Genomic DNA, 20,815 nt, shown 5'->3' on the forward strand with positions numbered 1-20,815 from the left:
CACGTGTCGCTCTCAAATACCTCCTCCTCCTGAAACAACAACAATAGCTAACAAGCTAGCAAGCTACACGCTGAAAATAACAAGTTTTGACGAAGGTTTGGATTGTGCAATAAAGCAGGCCTGCTTGGTACTTTTGGTGGATGGTTGTAAAGGTAACAGAGCCCCCCTTCCCCGCTATACCAGAGTGAGAGTAGGAGGAGCCAGACTCTCTCCTGCGCTGGTACAGCACAAAACCACCAGCCACAGTGGCTGATGAGCAAGAAGGTTCATATCAAGCCCTGCTGAATCCACCATGGAAGGACTGTGATGTATTGTAGGATTGATGCTAAAACAACAAAGACTAAAGACATGTCAGCCAGCCTTCCAGAGAGCATTGAGCTGTTAAAACAACAAAGACTAAAGACATGTCAGCCAGCCTTCCAGAGAGCATTGAGCTGTTAAAACAACAAAGACTAAAGACATGTCAGCCAGCCTTCCAGAGAGCATTGAGCTGTTAAAACAACAAAGACTAAAGACATGTCAGCCAGCCTTCCAGAGAGCATTGAGCTGTTAAAACAACAAAGACTAAAGACATGTCAGCCAGCCTTCCAGAGAGCATTGAGCTGCTGTCAGGAAGGAGACGTTCACACTCTTCAACACTATATTAGTTTGACGTCCATCACAGCCTTTCCTCCCTGCTTATCTGCTGTTTACAGACCACACCCTTTCCTCCAAGCACCCAGACTACACCAACCTCACATCCTACTGGGGGGAGGGGCTACACCAACCTCACATCCTACTGGGGGGAGGGGCTACACCAACCTCACATCCTACTGGGGGGAGGGGCTACTCAAAACTCACATCCTACTGGGGGGGGGGGCACACCAACCTCACATCCTACTGGGGGGAGGGGCTACCCCAACCTCACATCCTACTGGGGGAGGGGGCTACCCCAACCTCACATCCTACGGGGGGGGGGGGGCACACCAACCTCACATCCTACTGGGGGGGCGGGGGGCTACACCAACCTCACATCCTACTGGGGGGGCGGGGGGCTACACCAACCTCACATCCTACTGGGGGGGGGGGGGGTACCCCAATCTCACATCCTACTGGGGGGGGGGCTACCCCAACCTCACATCCTACTGGGGGGGGGGGGCTACCCCAACCTCACATCGTACTGGGGGGAGGGGCTACACCAACCTCACATCCTACTGGGGGGAGGGGCTACACCAACCTCACATCCTACTGGGGGGGGGCTACTCCAACCTCACATCCTACTGAGAAGGGGGGGCTACCCCAACCTCACATCCTACTGGGGGGAGGGGCTACTCAAACCTCACTTCCTACTGGGGGGAGGGGCTACCCCAACCTCACATCCTAATGGGGAGAGGGGCTACCCCAACCTCACATCCTACTGAGAAGGGGGGGCTACCCCAACCTCACATCCTACTGGAGGGAGGGGCTACTCAAACCTCACCTCCTACTGGGGGGGGGGGGGGGCTACACAAACCTCACATCCTACTGGGGGGGGGGGGCTACACCAACCTCACATCCTACTGGGGGGAGGGGCTACTCAAACCTCAGATCCTAATGGGGGGAGGGGCTACTCAAACCTCAGATCCTAATGGGGGGAGGGGCTATCTCAACCTCACATCCTACTGGGGGGAGGGGCTCCCCCAACCTCACATCCTACTGGGGGGAGGGGCTCCCCCAACCTCACATCCTACTGAGAAGGGGGGGGGCTACACCAACCTCACATCCTACTGGGGGGAGGGGCTGCTCAAACCTCACATCCTAATGGGGGGAGGGGCTACTCAAACCTCACCTACTGGGGGGGGGGCTACCCCAACCTCACATCCTACTGAGAAGGGGGGGCTACACCAACCACACATCCTACTGGGGGGAGGGGCTACTCAAACCTCACATCCTAATGGGGGGAGGGGCTACTCAAACCTCACCTACTGGGGGGGGGGGAGGGGCTACCCCAACCTCACATCCTACTGGGGGGGGGGGGGGGAATTAACTTGTTGGAGGGTCGGTGGAGGAATGTAATCTGGTGGGACCGACCGGCCGGCGCTCTCCTCAAGATCTTTATCTGATCCTCAGGATTCCAGAGGGGCAGTGAAGGCCTCACAGCACACTTTCCCCCCGGATTTTTCTCCCATTTTCTCCCCAAGTGTACTTGGCCAATCGCCCTGCTGTCTCGGTCGATGCTCCGCCCCCTCTGCCGATCTGGGCAGAGTTGTAGAGACTAGCACATGCTTCCTCTGATACATGTGCACTTGTGCAGTCGCCAGCAGCTTTTCTTCACCTGACAGCGAGGGGTTTCGCCGGCAGGACGAAGCGTGTGGGAGGATCACAATATCCATCCCAGTTTCTCTCCCCGCCGAACAGGCGCCCGACCAACCACAGGAAGCGCTAGTGCAACGACCAGGACTCATACCCCACCGGCTTCCCACCCGCAGACACGGCCAATTGTGTGTGTAGGGATGTCTGGCCACGCCGGACGTACCGCTGCTGGGAATTGAACCCGTGTCTCTGCGGTGGTATTGCGAGTGCTTTGACCTCTAAACTACCCAGACGCCCCACAAGAGAAACACTCTGACTGTGTCTCAGTTCAGAGGCTGCTGCCTTGGAAGGCTGAGTTTGAAGACTGAGTTTGAAGACTGAACGCGTCACAGTGGAGCGACCAAGCTGTCTCATCTGAAATGTTGCCTTCTTCTCCTGAATTTGGAAGATGCAACGGATAGATCTGTCACGGCCCAACCTATCCCAGAATGCATTGCTCACCAGCCGGCAGCGTTATTGTCAAATTGTCACTGATACTTTAGTAGAAATATACTGATTGATGTTGTAACTTATTATATGCGATATAAACTATATTTTGTAACTTATTATAGGCTATATAAAATTGTGTCCCAAGTTAGATATACAGTCTGAATATAAGGTAATGTAAATCTGCCAAATACTTTTGTGTGTGTGTCAGAAGGTCCAATAAACACTCCAGTTTCAAAGGATTTGATTTTCTGGCAATTATTTCATGGTTCAGGTTTTACAGGCCACAGGGTTACAGTTTTTTCATCTTATAGTTTTATGATATTATTATTATTTTCTAATCTCATCCAGACAGAAGCAGCAGACTGAAGAGCAGAGCTTGTAAGTGGCAGAGAGCAGCACCTTTAAAGTGTTTAGTGACCCACTAAATCAGCTCACCTGTCGCCCTGATAAGTACATGGAGGAAGGTGCCACCAAATTGCATTCAAAATTGTGGCAGTTTAGTGTGGCCTAGCTTCTCGGCAAACATACACAGGCTACCTGATCAAACATAACTCAATACTATGAGTGAATCATTGTGGTCTTCTGGTAAATCCAGCATACAGCAGACCTTATTGAACCAAACATAACCTGATGGAATTGGTTCACTCTGCGGATCCATTTTTCAAAGATGAATTTCTATTGATTTGCTGCAGGATGTATTGGATGTATGCCGAAGTAAAGAGTGGGTCTTAATGTAAAGTGAGATATTGTCAGCTTTTTGAATGGAGATAGGCGTGACTCTCTTCACAGCTAGCTCACCTGTAGCTGTGACCCGTTTCCTGTTGAAGTTAGCAACAGACTTTCACAAATATTTAACAGTTGTTAAATAAATTAAATCAATCAATCAATGACTAAATAAATAACTCATCAATTAAATGCAGATCTTTATTTAGGCTACCATGCTATTACCCACTGAACTCCTTCACTGAGTCTGCAACAGCTTGTCTCCTAAGTTATTCAACTTTTCCACACATGTTTTCCAGGCAGCAGTTAAAGGCAAAGTAACATCATGACAGAGTTTCACAGTTACCTCAGCAGGGTCATAAATGTACTTGTTTCTGAATGTTCAAATGTGACCAGCCACTCTAAAGACATGACCATTGTTTAGTTTAGTTTGCAGCTGGTGAGTGAAGCTAATCCAGCAGCCACTTGCATATTGGACCAGGTGTGTGGTGGTGATGTTGACCCAGGTAGAGAGCTGTACCTTGAGCGGAGCCTCCAGCAGCTTGTGTATCCCGGCGATCTGCTCGCTGAGCGGCAGGTTCTCCTCCAGGCTGACCGTGGGAGGTCTCCTGGGTTCGGGGAAGTTGGTGCAGATGAACGGGTCCGAGTCCTCCAGGAACTGGACCCGGCAGGTGATGGAGGCCATGGCCGTGTGAGCTGCAGCTCAGTGCGGCTCGCTGACGCTGTGGCTGCTCCCTCCGCTGGAAAACACTGAAGTGAGAGAGAGGAAGCTCCGCCCCTCTGACTGTGCCACACCACGGTCAAGCTGCTGGGAACATCCTGTAGCCTACCACTACTTCCGATCACACCTTTCAAAATAAAACCTAGTAGCCTATGTAGACCTACATATTTATTTTTGCATACATTTGATGAGTGTTACTGTGTGTACCCTTATAGTTTGTTTTCTTATTTATTTTGCATACGTTTCATGAATGTTACACACAGACTGCTAGCTAAAACGATAAACTGTATACAAATAGTGGAAATAGTGGACCTAGCCAAAGTGACGTTACCTACCGGTTACCGGTTTGTGGACTCCTGTTTTGAAATTTTGAAGCCTCAATTTTGGCATTTTGACCCTTTGCCATTTTGTATTTTTGGAGCCAGAAGTGACCATATTTGGAAAGTGTGGAGTTGGGGAGGAGCTATTGCTTAGCAGATAGCTAGTGGCTAGCCACCTGTCACTCAAAGCAGCCATGCACTTATTTATGCATAACTTTAAACCTTGATCAAATTTGTCAGAGTCCACAAACTCACAGTGACCAGGTCCATATTTACTAAACTGTTTACAGGAAATACAGGCATCGTGTCTGTCATCATATCACGCCCATTAAGATATATATGATATATATTATGTCGATGATCACACCATACATACTGAACCCTCTTTTTAGAACCTTTGTAAAGCTATAGTTTCACTCCACAATAAATGTGATGAGTGTTTTGACAGGACTTTTATTCTTCTGCACACAAATGCTTCATTATTCATGACAAATTTGATGCTTTTATTGTGAAAGCAAAATCGTTCAACTACTGGTTCTGTTCTTGCTGCCTTGATGTAGACTGCCCCCTAGTGATGTCATGACAATCCTATATGGAAATGCATACAGCAGAATGACATCATAGATCCAGAGATACATTGAGATGATCTGAAGCTCCAGCTGTTCTCAGGTCAGACTTACAGTCCAGATTAAAGGAAACAAGGGAGGGAAAGCGCACTGAGTGTAAAAGGAAAAAGTTTAAGTTCAAGACCAAACAAAAGAAATCTGCATTGATTACAGACGTTCCCCTCCTACACCTCAGAACAGTGTTTTTAATGGTCAGAATGTGGATCTTGTCACCAGTTATAAATATTTAGGCACGATAATTGACGACAAGCTCAAATTCGACCTGAACACTGACATGTTGTGTAAAAAAGGTCAGCAACGTCTACATTGCCTGAGGAAACTTGCAAAGTTCCAAATTGATAAGACTCTGATGAAACTGTTTTATAGTGCCTATATCGAGTCAGTCATTTCCTTCTCCATTGCCTGTTGGTATGGTAACCTGTGTATTAAGGATAAGAATTCCCTCGGAAAAATTGTGAAGGTGGCATCTAAAGTAGCCGGTATCCATCTGGACAGCCTCGACCATGTCTTTAACAGACAAGTACTTAAGAAGGCTTTGTCCATCCGTTCAGACGCAGCCCACCGTCTAAGCTCGGAGTACAGGCTCCTTCCTTCAGGTCGTCGACTGTGTGCCCCACGGGCCACAAAAAATAGGCACAAGTTCTCCTTTGTCCCTGTCTCCATCCGAGCATTGAACGCTGCTGAGGGAAGGCAGTGATGGTTTAGTGTTTTATTATCATTTTTTACTTCCAGCCTCCGCTGCTGTTTGTATTGTTTTATTGTTTCTATTGATTTTATGGTTTCTATTATTTTATTGCTTTTATTGTTTTTAACTATTGATTTATCTTTCCTTACTTTGTGCACTTTACTGGCCATTTGTGCACTTTATTCTACTACCTCACTTTACCGGTCGCTGCGTGTCTGCACTTTACTGATCGCTGTGCTCTTTACGGATCGCTGTGCACTTTACCGATCGCTGTGCACTTTACCGATCGCTGTGCACTTTACGGATCGCTGTGCACGATCGCTGTGCACTTTACGGATCGCTGTGCACTTTACGGATCGCTGTGCACTTTACGGATCGCTGTGCACTTTACGGATCGCTGTGCACTTTACGGATCGCTGTGCACTTTACGGATCGCTGTGCACTTTACTGATCGCTGTGCACTTTATGCTACCTTGCACATTATCGGTCATTGTGTGCCACAAACAAGGTCCTTGATGTTTTATTTAGCCTTTTATTTATTTGAACTATATGCATGTAACATGTTTAACATGCTACTTGTGTTGTTTCTTGTCAATGTTCTTATTTGTATGTCTATATGCTGCAACTCAATTTGCCCTTTGGGACACTAATAAACTTGAACTTGAACTTGACCCCCTAAAGTCAAACAATGTGTTTCTTCTTGTTCCTTCAGTTGGATGTCTGAGCTTCACTGGACAGAATGATGTCTGTGCAGTTTGACACTAGAAGCTGTTTTCACATTCAACTGCTGAAAGTAGAAAGTTTCTCTGACCTCATTGAAAATATATTTTTTAGGGGGCGGGCCTACGAGCATGATTTGTGACATCACAAAGAGTTTGGAAGCCAATCCCTGTCCAATATTCAATTTACAAAAGTGTCACGTGGAAACTTGAAGCCCCCAGTGCACAGACACTGACAATGGACTTGACAGTGAAGATGTGTCCAGCATCAGTTTGAGATGAAATATTGCATATTCAGTCATATAGACTCTGTAGGTTTTAACGAGGGAAGAGTAGATTTCATTTTAAGGAATTAGCCTATAATCTAACTTTTCTAAAGTAACTGAGTGAAACATCAGTGTTAGAAAAGTCATGGACAGAGAACAGCGCCATCTAATGGAATAATCACTAAGAATTTACTTTTTTGTTTGTCATTTGACAGTTTTCTGATTCATCCAGTCCACTAACTGTGGCTCCTCAGCAGTCAGCAGTTTATTTTATTCTCTACCATCATCTCATGAAAGCACAATAATAATTAACCTAAAACTTAATAATTCACCATAATGTAATTAAACCAAATAAAATAAAGCTCATAACGTAATGAAAATCCAATAATGTGATAAAATCTTGGCCCTGTAACATAATGTCATCTTTGCTCATATAGGCTAATAACTTATGTTATTGCTATTTCACATTACAGGCCTGATAACAGCATAATGCAACCAGTTAATGGCTGTGGTCGGTGCATGCAGTGCTTAACATAATAAAATACATCAGAGTCATATAAATACATGTAAGATACTCATCTCATCTAACTCAGTTCATACACATTTATTATTTGTATTGTTTATTTTCTGCCACAGTTTCTCTCATTTCTCTGAGTTGTTTATCTTTCATCCAGCTGGAGAGAGGCTGGCTGTGTTTCTGCTTTAACTTCATGGTTGTATGTAGGCTATATTGTGTATGTGTCATTATATGTTGAGTGAATAAAATAAAAAATATACCATTAAATAAAACATGCAGTTTTCAGTAAGGTCACCTTTGGGACAATGGGATCTGTTCTCTTTAAGATGACGGTTTGTGTGGAGCAATGTCGCCCTCTGGTGGATTAAACAGGCCACGCTACAGCATGTGTGCAGGCTGGCTGGCTTTGTTGCTTCTACTCGGAAAGTAAAGGAGCGTCCTGCACGAGATGGAGTAGCTCTGCTAGCGCGCGCGAGAGAAAGAGAGAGAGAGAGAGAGAGAGAGAGACTCGCGCGCACTAGAGAGAGAGAGACTCGCGCGCTCTCTAGTGCGCGAGTCTCTCTCTCTCTCTCTCGCGCTCTCACGGTACGTGCACATCTACAATGGCAAATTCGCTTTTCCGCTGTGTCGCAGCGTTTTGTGGGCGTGCAAACCAGCTTCCAGCTTGGAGCTGTAGCCTGTAGAAACGTTGTACACAGGAGGGTGCGGGGAGGAAATGTGTAGGAAGAGCTGTCATTGGGTAGCTTCAACGAAAGGTCCCGCCCTAGTCCCGCCCCGCGAGCGTGAAGCCGCTCGGAGAGAAGCCGCCTCTAGTCTGCGACTGTGAAACGCTGAAACGCTGGGGGCGGTTCCAGCGCGATGTTGAAATGGACCAATCAGAATCGAGAATACAGCAAGACAGCCTATCAAGATGCAGCGTCAAAGCGGCTTTTTCAGCAGGCAAGCCGCCGTGCCATTGTAGATGTGCACGTACCGTCAGAGAGAGAGAGAGCGACTCGCGTTCTCTCTCTCTCTCCTTCAGTCTCAACCTGCTTTACTGGCCTGTTGACAAGAACATTCCTGTGTTGCCAAAGTGAACGGATGAAAAAGAGAATCAATAAAAGACAAATATATTTGAGGGAAATCAAAACAAAGAAATAGAAGATAGAAAAGGATCAAAGTACATCAAGTGAGCATCAGATTGTCAAGACAAAGTATACAGTGAGTCATGTGTCATATAAATCCATACAAACAATGCAGACTACATGAACATATACATGACATCATATGAAAGCAGAGACAGAAGACAGTTTGTAATAATTCTGTGATGTAAAGTTCTACATTGTTGCTGTTATGATGTCAGCAGAGACACATTTAGCTGCTAAGTGCTTCACATGAGTACTTAGTGCTTAGTAGATACTGTACATGAAGGCCAATCAAGAGGCTCAGTCACATGTTCAACCAATCACACACTAATGTCAATCAACAGTTACATGTTCCTTAATTTTCATCACTCAACTGATTTAATAACAGAGCAATAATACACTGCTTTATTTAAAGACAACAATAATGACATATTCAAGTCAACAAGTTCTGTTTCAAACTATACAGATCAAACATTCTTCATTTGTCACTCCATGGTACAAGTATCACGTGTGAAATTCTTGTGCTGTGGACTCCGTTTACAACATAGTACAAATATAACAGGGCATATGAGTGCAAAAACAACAAGAGACACAACAAGCAATAAGGCAGTAGAGTGATAAGACATATTCACTGCACATAGGTGCACGTCATGTGCGTACTTTAGACGTGCTTAAACATTTTAAATTCGGCAATTAGTGCAAACACTATTCTGACTTTAGGTGTTTGTGTTTGTTCACAGTGTGTTTCTCTCTCACTCCTCTATCTGACACAGAGACAGTGAGGTACCAGGATTCAGATAGAACCCAGGGTAAAGTGGTTCAGTGAATGAAGAGTGGAAAGTGTGGAGGTGAATCAGTTTGTCAGAGGAAACTGTGTAGAAGGACAGAGAGCCAGCAGGACAGTCAAGATACACTGCGACTCTGTTAGAGAGAAAGGAGCGGGGCAGAGGTATGACTGTGAGTATGTTATTGTGCCAGGCAGAGTAACCATGATCAGAGCACTCCAGACTCCAGGACTTTTCATTCCTTCCAAGCACACAGTAAACACCCTCTCCTCTCCTGCTGATTCCTCTGTAAGTCACTCCTATATGAACGCTTCCTTTCCTCTCCAGCTCCCAGTAACAGCGATCAGTCAGACCATCTCTACACAGCAGCTGCCACACTGTGTCAAATCTCTCTGGGTGATCAGGATATGGCTGCTCCTCTCTCACCCTCATCACCTTTCTGTTGTCTTCAGACAGGAGGAGGTTTCTGTGTGCTGTGTTTGGGTCCAGTGTGAGATCACACGCATCTGATGAGACAACAAGACTCGTTACAGCAGCAGCTTCTCATCTAATAAACATGTTTGTTTGTTTGTTTGTTGATTTATTGACAGTTCATTTCTCAGCAGTTTGATGATGTCACATGATGTCAGCCATCTTCCTGACTCACAGGATGTGAATGAATGGACGTCACAGACTGTGCTGTAGATGCACTTTCCTTCTCACTAGTTGAATGTGTTGCTTTGTTTTTATCAATCAAACTAAATAAAATACACACTTACATTTCTTCACACCTGGTCTCAACCTCTGCACTCCACCATGTTCCACACTGGAGGAATAAACAGGGAAGAAGTCAGACCAGGAGATTCTCTTTGATGATGGAAACATGGACATTTATTAAGCTTCAATATGAAGGATTTCCACTCATATCCTCCATTAAACATGAAACATATTCCTCATCTTCTCAGTGTGACAGAGAAAATGTGTGTGACTCTCAGTCTTCTAGCAGATGTTGTCTCTTCATACCTGAGAGTCTCCAGTCTCCAGGTTGGATCCTCCAGTCCAGCAGAGAGGAGCTTCACTGAGGCTTCTGGATGATTGTAGCTCAGGTCCAGCTCTCTCAGATGGGAGGGGTTGGAGCTCAGAGCTGAGGCCAGAGAAGCACAGCCTTCCTCTGTGAGCATACAGTAAGACAACCTACACACACACACGCACACGCACACACACACACACACACACACACACACACTTTAATGGGGACTGTGGGGAAAAGTGCAGTGGTCTGCAGCAGAGGAGTTGAAACAACCTGACGTCACACTGCAGTGGCCAATCACGTCAATGCACACACACACACGCACGCACACACACACACACACACACACACACACACACACACACACACACACACACACACACACCCTGTTTCACTGTCTCTCTATCCACTCCTTTTTTCTTCTGTCACTTGTTGCTTGTCTCTGTCCCTCTCTTTCTTTCTCTGTCCCTCTTTCTCTCTCCCCCTCTCTTTCTCTCTGTCCCTCTCTCTCCCCCTCTATTTCTCTTTGTCCCTCTCCCTCTCGCTCTTTCTCTGTGTCCCTCTCTTTCTGTCTCTCTCGCTCTTGCTCTCTTTCTCTCTGTCCCCCTCTCTTTCTCTCTGTCCCTCTCTCTCTTTCTCTCTCCCCCTCTCTTTCTCCTTGTCCCTCTCTCTCTCGCTCTCCCTCTCTTTCTGTCTCTCTTGCTCTCCCTCTCTTTCTCTGTCCCTCTCGCTCTCTTTCTCTCTGTCCCTCTCTTTCTGTCTCTCTCGCTCTCTTTCTCTCTGTCCCCCTCTCTCTCTGTCCCCCTCTCTTTCTCTTTGCCCCCCTCTTTCTCTCTGTCCCTCTCTCTCTCCCCATCTCTTTCTCTCTGTCCCCCTCTCTTTCTCTCTGTCCCTCTCTCTCGCTCTCCCTCTCTCTCGCTCTCCCTCTCTCTCTCTCACTGTCCCTCTCTCTCTCGCTCTCCCTCTCGCTCTCCCTCTCTTTCTCACTGTCCCTCTCTCTTTCTCTCTGTCCCTCTCTTTCTATCTCCCCCTCTCTTTCTCTCTCATTTCCCTGTGGGTGCTCAGGTGACGGAGCACCCATAGATTCAGCACCTATGACACAGACACACGGTGTCAAGCTAAAGTTAGCTCGCTGGCTAATAAGAGTCAAGGTAACGTTAGATCCAAACTCTTCATACAGAAGCGACACAATTTGACTTTCAAAATAAAAGCACTCATGTATTACTGCATGACTCACTACAGGATCAAACTGACTTTTCAAAGGCAAAACATTATGTTAATTTAAAACAGGTTTCTATGTGAATGTGTTCTTTATTTCCTCTTTGGTACTTGGTGTATTTCAGATCACACACACACACACACACACACACACACACACAAACACACACACACACACACACACACACACACACACACACAGAGTGATCGTCAGGGTCGGACTGGGACCAAAATTCGGCATGGCTCTGGTTCAGCCTATTAGAACCATTTAAAATCAGCAACAATGTTTTTCATATATATCCATGCTCATTATTATTGAACCATTGTAGATATTTCTGCAAGTGGTGTACTCTATGTGATACACAGGTATACACAGTGTACTCTATGTGATACACAGGTATACACAGTATACTCTATGTGATACACAGGTATACACAGTGTATTCTATGTGATACACAGTATACACAGTGTACTCTATGTGATACACAGGTATACACACAGTACTCTATGTGATACACAGGTATACACAGTGTACTCTATGTGATACACAGGTATACACAGTGTACTCTATGTGATACACAGTGCACTCTATGTGATACGCAGGTATACACAGTGTACTCTATATGATACACAGGTATACACAGTGTACTCTATATGATACGCAGGTATACACAGTGTACTCTATATGATACACAGGTATACACAGTGTACTCTATGTGATACACAGGTATACACAGTGTACTCTATGTGATACACAGGTATACACAGTGTACTCTATGTGATACACAGGTATACACAGTGTACTCTATATGATACACAGGTATACACAGTGTACTCTATGTGATACGCAGGTATACACAGTGTACTCTATGTGATACGCAGGTATACACAGTGTACTCTATATGATACACAGGTATACACAGTGTACTCTATGTGATACGCAGGTATACACAGTGTACTCTATATGATACGCAGGTATACACAGTGTACTCTATTAGGGCTGGGTATCGTTCAAAATTTTTCGATATCGATACCGTTTCGATACTTTGATTTCGATACCGGTTCCTGAACGATACTTTTTTCGATACCAATTTTTAGAAAAATCCATTTTAACAAAAATAAAACTGCATTATACATTGACAATTATGATACAAATCTTTAGTTTTTTTTTTCAAGTTTTACAGCAGAAAAAAACCCTACTGTATTTAACATAACTTTAAGTTGTCTAAACTTATTGCTGTCCCTACAAAAAAATATTGGAGTACTACAAAGGAAATAAATGTAAAACAAATAAATCAGTGCAATAGTTTTCAGTGCCAAACGGAGAGTTGCAAATGAGTGTTTAATATTCACTGATGCAACAGAACGCTATTCTTGTCCAAACTGATGAGATGGATCCACTTCATGCATGGAAGACAATAGTTGAGCATTGACTAGCCTATCAATAATGGCACAAAGTGAATCCCATTTATATTCAACAAACTATCATGACATCAGCGTTTGTTAACGAGTTGCTAAAAATACATAATGGGCGATAACTGCCCGCTTGCATATAACGTTAACACTAATTAATTGAACATCTAACGCTAGCGTTGCAGATCAGTGTTTAATGCTCACTGCTGCAACAGAACGTCATTCTTGTCAAAACTGACGAGGCAGCTCCACTTCATGCATGGAAGACAATAGTTGAGCATTGACTAGCCTATCAATATAGCCTTAATGGCACAAAGTGAATCGCATTTACATTCAACAAACTATCATGACATCAGCGTTTGTTAACGAGTTGCTAAAAATACACAATGCCCGCTTGCGCATAACTTTACCGCGCCAATTAATTAAACGATCTAATGCTAGATACAACTCACAGCCAGACTGTCAGACTGAGGGATCTGATAACCGCTAACATCATCAACAACAACTTGCGGTAAGCGGACCCACCTCTCGATTATTTCTCTTGTCTGTGGAAACCAGTCCCAGTTCCACTTGTCTCCGCACCGCACGCTGCCTGCCTCACAACAAACCCACACCGCTAAAGTGGGCGTAACTTTCCCTGCATGCTTCTACATGACAGCCAATCACCAGCCGTATTAGAGCGTGGTGTGCAAGCATGTCGCATGATTATAGGCTCAATGACGCTGTTTTGTTTTGGTATCGAAAATTGGTATCGATTGACAAGGGAGGCTTCGATACCCCTTAGTATCGATGTTTTCATTTCGGTGCCAAGTAAGTATCGAAACTCGATACCCAGCCCTATACTCTATGTGATACACAGGTATACACAGTGTACTCTATATGATACGCAGGTATACACAGTGTACTCTATATGATACACAGGTATACACAGTGTACTCTGTGATACGCAGGTATACACAGTGTACTCTATATGATACACAGGTATACACAGTGTACTCTATGTGATACGCAGGTATACACAGTGTACTCTATATGATACGCAGGTATACACAGTGTACTCTATGTGATACACAGGTATACACAGTGTACTCTGTGATACACAGGTATACACAGTGTACTCTATGTGATACACAGGTATACACAGTGTACTCTATGTGATACACAGGTATACACAGTGTACTCTATGTGATACACAGGTATACACAGTGTACTCTATGTGATACGCAGGTATACACAGTGTACTCTATATGATACACAGGTATACACAGTGTACTCTATGTGATACACAGGTATACACAGTGTACTCTATGTGATACACAGGTATACACAGTGTACTCTATATGATACACAGGTATACACAGTGTACTCTATATGATACACAGGTATACACAGTATACTCTATGTGATACGCAGGTATACACAGTGTACTCTATGTGATACACAGGTATACACAGTGTACTCTATGTGATACACAGGTATACACAGTGTACTCTATGTGATACACAGGTATACAGTGTACTCTATGTGATACACAGGTATACACAGTATACTCTATGTGATACACAGGTATACACAGTGTACTCTATGTGATACACAGGTATACACAGTATACTCTATGTGATACGCAGGTATACACAGTGTACTCTATGTGATACACAGGTATACACAGTGTACTCTATGTGATACACAGGTATACACAGTGTACAATATGTGATACACAGGTATACACAGTATACTCTATGTGATACACAGGTATACACAGTATACTCTATGTGATACACAGGTATACACAGTGTACTCTATGTGATACACACTACAGTATACTCTATGTGATACACAGGTATACACAGTATACTCTATGTGATACACAGGTATACACAGTGTACTCTATGTGATACACAGGTATACACAGTATACTCTATGTGATACACAGGTATACACAGTGTACTCTGTGATACACAGGTATACACAGTGTACTACTCTATGTGATACACAGGTATACACAGTGTACTCTATGTGATACACAGGTATACACAGTGTACTCTATGTGATACACAGGTATACACACAGTACTCTATGTGATATGCAGGCAGGTATACACACAGTACTCTATGTGATACACAGGTATACACAGTGTACTCTATGTGATACTAGGGATGGGCATCGAATTTCGAATTTTCGAATAATCGTTGTTATTATCAAGGTCGACTTTTATTATTGAAATTCGAAAAAAAAAAAAAAAAAAAAAAAAAAAAAAAAAAAAAAAAATTTGAGTGAAATGTTGCATTGTCTCCCCTGATTCTAAGTATAGTCAAATCGCTTGGTTTGAGCAAGTAAAACAATTTTTATAAGCATTTTAAGCAAGGTTTATGGAAAAATTAATGGCAGATGAAATCCCATGAAGAGGGAGAGGGGGTGACTTTGGCACCCCTTTGGCACTCAGACCTGAGCCTACTAAATATTTAATGAACCACTCATGATTGTCAAAACTGTTTTTTATTTTCGAAAATGTCAATGTCATGTAACATGTTCTTTACTTCAGTGGTGCAATGCTTGTTTGAGCTAAAAATCCACAGCAGAAGCTTTTTATATTAATTAATAAAGCCGTAGACTTAGAATCAGGGGAGACAATGCAACATTTCACTCACAAAAAAAAAAAAAAAAAAAAAAAAAAAAATTACATTTTTTTTATTGTTTTTCGAAATTCGAATTAAATTCGAATTTGGCCAGCGAATTTCGAATAGTGTTTTTGCTAGAAATGCCCATCCCTATGTGATACACAGGTATACACAGTGTACTCTATATGATACACAGGTATACACAGTGTACTCTATGTGATACACAGGTATACACAGTGTACTCTATGTGATACACAGGTATACACAGTGTACTCTATGTGATACACAGGTATACACAGTGTACTCTATGTGATACACAGGTATACACAGTGTACTCTACGTGATACACAATGTACCCACTAGGAAAGCTCCAGGATTTGAGTATACCCACTTAAAATTGGGCAAGGATACAGTTATGTGACAGTTTTAGGCCTATATTATATGGAGAGAGAGAGAGAGAGAGGGGGGGGGGGAGAGAGAGAGAGAGAGAGAGAGAGAGGGGGAGAGAGAGGGATGGGGAGGGAGAGAGAGAGGGATGGGGAGGGAGAGAGAGAGAGAGGGATGGGGAGAGAGAGAGGGAGAGAGAGAGAGGGATGGGGAGAGAGAGAGAGAGGGGGGGATGGGGAAAGAGAGAGGGAGAGAGAGAGAGGGATGGGGAGAGAGAGAGAGAGAGAGAAATGGGGCAACAAACCCCCATTTGATGAGATGTTGTCTCTCAAAGCCAAATGTGAGAATATTTCTAGATGACTGTTGTCCAGAGCTGCTTGACTCTCTGTATTGTAGTTAAATAACAGTGAAACTATGATCCAAACAGTCATTGTGTTAACTTCATGTAAATGAAATAATAGACCTCCAGGCCCCCCTGCTGTGTGTGATAACACATCTCACTCCAAGCTGAAACTTACAGTAAACCCACTACAATGAATGACTACACCACTGATTTAACCAACAAATGTTGTAACTTAACTAACTAGTCCTTTTGCAGCATAGCCTAGGTACAGTGTAGACCACTAGCTGCATTTGACAGTGATGTAACAGTCAGCAACAGTCCAATAGGTTTGATAAGCGTACAGCAGCTTCACATGCCTCAGAGAAACACCATCCCCAACACAACTGCCCGGCGCCACATTTAAATGGAATGGTGGTCAGTAATACTGACCTGAGAGTTTCCAGTCTACAGTGTGGACTCTCCAGTCCAACAGAGATCAGCTTCACTCCAGAGTCCTCTAAGTCATTGCTACTCAGGTCCAGCTCTCTCAGACTGGAGGACTGGGAGCTGAGAACTGAGGCCAGAGCTTCACAGCTTCTCTCTGACAGATTACAGTTATTCAGCCTTGAACATGAAAAGAAAAGGACATATTATTATTTTATCATTTCAGTCACACAACTCACACAAACAGATTATTAATGAATGCAAATATAGATACAGAGTTCAGTATGGCATCTAGGCTCTGATGATGTCACTTCCTGTAGCACTGGTTCAAAACCTAGCTGCAGAGATGTGACAGTGTGTCTGAGACAGGAATAGAGAGAGGTGCAGCAATCTAAATAAGATATCAAAGCATGAGGTTTGACGCACACGTCATGAAATAAGACTAACTATACAAATACTGAAACACATTCACACTACACACTTAAACACATTCACAACACACACTGAAACACATTCACACCACACACTGAAACACATTCACAGGGTTAGGGTTAGGGATTAGGGATTCTCGGGGTACTTGGAGGATGCAACCTCTGAGCCCCCTTCAGGAAGAGGGACACCATGTCCTCCCTGGCCAGAAGGGGGCCACCAACAGAATCCTGTGCCCCTCCTGAAGAACTCTCTGAAGTACTAGCCGAATCAGAGGAAGCGGTGGGAAGGCATATAGAAGACCCTCTGGCCAAGGATGAGCCAGTGCATCCTGGCCCAGAGGGCTGGTTGTCTCCGCTAAGGAGAACCATAGAGGGCAGTGAGTCGACACCTCTGAGGCGAAGAGGTCCACCTCTGCTCTGCCGAAGCGGCTCCAGACTGTGTGCACCACCTCTGGGTTGAGGCACCACTCCCCCGATGGAGGCTTTTGACGGGAGAGGAAGTCTGCCAAGTGGTTCTGCTCTCCCGGTAGATATATTGCCCGTAGGCTGATCAGGAGGGGGGCCGCCCATGTCAGGAGGTCCCTTGACACTTGCAGCAGCCGTGCAGACTTGGTTCCACCCTGATGGTTTATATGATAGACGGTCGAGGTGTTGTCTGACCGAATGAGGACGTGCCTGCCTCTCAGGTATGGCAGGAAGTTCTTGAGAGCTAGGTGCACTGCTCGCAGCTCCAGCACATTGATGTGTCCGGCGCGGTCTTCCCCAGACCACTGCCCGCGAGCCGTCCTGCTCTGCCACACTGCACCCCATCCTGCGGGGCAGGCATCTGTGGTGACAGTCTCCCTGCGGGACGGGATGGAGCCCATAGGGACCCCCCTTGCCATATAGGCCCCGTCCCTCCACGGGGCTAGGGCGAGGAGACACTGCTGTGCCACTCTGACCTTTCTGTGTCTGTGCCGCTTGGCGTCCAAGCGGAATCCGTTCAGCCACCTCTGCAGGGGGCGCAGCGACAGCAAGCCCAGCGGAACAACAGCTGCGATGGATGTCAGTTTGCCCAAGAGCCGAAGAAACGTGACATAGGGCAACAGTCTTCCCCTTTGGAACAAGGGAAGAAGGCGTAGGATGTCGTCCACACGGTGTGGGGACGGACAGGCTGTCATAGTAACAGTGTTTAATGCTAACCCAATGAAGGTTGTGGTTTGAGATGGTTCTAGACAACTCTTTTCCATATTGGAAAAAATATCCGACAGCCGGCCCCGCGGCTTCAATGTCCGCCCCCCCGGCCCCTAGGGGCCCTGAAGGGGGGACGGACAGGATCCGGGGCCCGAGGCCGATTGGAGGGCCGAAAGTCACGGCCCCGCCTCTGCGTGTACTGCTGAGGTTCACGACGGCTACTGATGTGCGCTGGTGGTGGAAAGCGGGCTCGGGGAGCAGCCGAGGGGCCCCTGGGCCTGGTGGGCGGAGGCATACGGCGAAGACCTGCCAGCTGCTGTCTGGTCTGCCCAGCCTGGATGGTTCGTTCCAGCGCTTCCTGTGCCGCTGACCCGAACATCTCTCCTGGCTCCACTGGGAGGCTACGGAGAGTCCTCCTCGACGCCTCAGTCAAATTAGACTGTGAAAGCCAGACTTGGCGACGAGTTTGGACCAGGACGGACATCATCCGTCCAATTTCCCTGGACATAAGGCCGAACGCCTCCAGTGACGCATCACAGAAGGCCACGGAGTCAGCATTCACATTGCCCTCCTGTAGTGAAGCAGAGAGGGCGAGCATGAGGTGTGACAGGGAGTTGCCTATACGACCGGCCCGAGCTCCCGCACCATAAGCCCTTGTGAGAAGGTCGTCAGTCATCCGACACTGGGGTCGGGGGCACCTAGCATCGCTTCGCAGAGCCTCATCGGGGGAAACAATGAGGGATGCGATGGCAGGCTCCATAGCTGGCATGTGATCCAGGCCAACTCTTGCCGTGTCGTGCATGGCTGCCAGGGTTCGACCATCAGCAGAGAGACGGGAGCAAGCTCCAGTGTCCCTCCAACAGGCCTGCAACTCCCTCATGTAGTCCACTGAGTGAGGGACCTCAAAGGCAGTGGAGGCTGGCCTGCGCCTGAAGAAGGCGCTTGCGGGAGCCGATTCCTCTTGCTGCGGTATATCCATGCGTAGGTGATCTAGCGCCCTGCGCATGACCGTACGCATGGGGTGGTCCTCCGTCTCAGCCAGCGAACTGTGAGCGGAGGAATGGGAGCCCGGCCCTGAGGCCCGGGAGACCCCATCCAATGAGTCTTCCCCATAATCACGAAAGTGAGTCGCAGAAGCTGCCAGGGAGAGTGTATCCTCCTCTGGGGCAAGCACCGGCATTGGAGGAGTGGGCACCTCAGCCTCCTCTGAGAGGACACCAGGCTGGTGAGCCATGAGCATGGACCTCATCTGGGCCAGCTCAGCGGACAGCTGAGCCACCTTTGATGACAGCCCACTGCGGTCAGACTTCGTCTTTTTCTTGGAGGGTCCAACCGCAGCGGCCTCAGCCAGACGCTTAGAGCTCCTACGTTGGAGCGGAGACACTTGGCCCGATGGGGGGATGTCACCTTCGCCCATTGGGTGTTCCAGCTCTGCCAGTCTGACAGCCCTAACTGCCCTAGGCATGTAGCTGCAGTTCATGCATGGATTGTCCGACAGTGCCTCCCTCAGGTGCACAGGACCAAGGCACGCGGGGCAGAGATCATGGCCATCCTCTGGCTGCAGAGGAGCCTCACAGGATGTGCAATAATGTGCATTATCCATCATGGTGGCACCAGTTAGGAACACCGCCACACCGGCTAATGCACACCCTTCACAGTTAGCCCAGAGCGCGGACGCAACTGGTCCCTACTGTAGATGCTGTATGCTGGGGGGAGGGAGCGCGTACGCTGCCTATACCAGCAGGCAGCAGAGGCTTACTCCTACACAGTATATATATATATACACACAATGTAATTAATTAATATATATATTAATTAATATTACTGTCACTAGCAGTGGTTAGTCAAACAAAACAACATCTAAACTCATCCAAAATGAAAACACTACTCACAGCGCTGACGCTATAACGTTAGTGAACAGAATGAGACCATATACTGGGGGGAGGGAGCGCGTACGCTGCCTACACCAGCAGAGGCTATTTCTTTTTTTTTTTTTTTTTTCTTTTTTTTACCACTCTTACAACGAAAAAACACTCATCATAGCGCTGAAGCTATAACGTTAATGAACAAAATGAGGCCATATGCTGGGAAGAGGGAGCGCGCACGCAGCCTTCCCCAACAGAGGTTTATTCAAGTTACATAACAATAACGATAACCAATAACAACCGGGAAGCGCTAACGCAACCCCCACACTTGTAATGCCGGGAGGAGGCTGCGCAACGCAACACTCACCGGCAAGTCTGCAGCAGTAGGTATCGTTGAAGATACAGCTTTGCAAACAATTATGAAGTCACCTCACCTTGTCCGGAGAGGGAAGTGGAAAACACTGCCTTACCGGCGAAAGAACGCCGCAGCGTCCACCTGAACAAAAAATAACTCCTCTCATACGAGGAAGATATTTCCGTCGCAGCTCCTGGAGGGCGAACGTTCGCTGCTCCGACCAACAACGGCAGCGGGACTACTAGCAACGGAATGTACGTTTAATATGAAGTATCTCGTAATGCTTTCAGAAGCACTCTGCGCGCGAGAAGTTGAAAAGGAAATGATCCCTGAT

The 20,815-nt window shown here is 46.2% G+C and overlaps 2 protein-coding genes across 6 annotated transcripts in view; both read right to left on the minus strand.

Moving 5' to 3' along the window:
• Positions 1-4,168, minus strand: part of fhod1 (formin homology 2 domain containing 1) — a gene marked incomplete at its 5' end in the record, with an annotated part of 97,995 nt that extends 93,827 nt beyond the window's left edge. For all 5 annotated transcript variants that reach the window (XM_083652998.1, XM_083652997.1, XM_083652996.1 and 2 more), the window contains one exon: positions 4,004-4,168. In XM_083652998.1, the coding sequence (XP_083509124.1) occupies positions 4,004-4,168 (165 nt within the window). The remainder of the gene's footprint in view (positions 1-4,003) is intronic.
• Positions 4,169-8,460: 4,292 nt separating this feature from the next.
• LOC310791307 (uncharacterized protein) overlaps positions 8,461-20,815 on the minus strand; it is a 125,701-nt gene continuing 113,346 nt past the window's right edge. The window contains exons 10-13 of the mRNA XM_083652999.1: positions 16,664-16,837; positions 10,249-10,419; positions 10,005-10,051; positions 8,461-9,752 (exon numbers count right to left, since the gene is read on the minus strand). Coding sequence (XP_083509125.1) covers positions 9,214-9,752; positions 10,005-10,051; positions 10,249-10,419; positions 16,664-16,837 — 931 coding nt within the window. The 3' untranslated portion in view covers positions 8,461-9,213. The remainder of the gene's footprint in view (positions 9,753-10,004; positions 10,052-10,248; positions 10,420-16,663; positions 16,838-20,815) is intronic.

This window comes from Poromitra crassiceps (genome assembly GCF_964638095.1).
Source record: "Poromitra crassiceps genome assembly, chromosome: 16".
Taxonomy (NCBI): Eukaryota; Metazoa; Chordata; class Actinopteri; order Beryciformes; family Melamphaidae; genus Poromitra; species Poromitra crassiceps.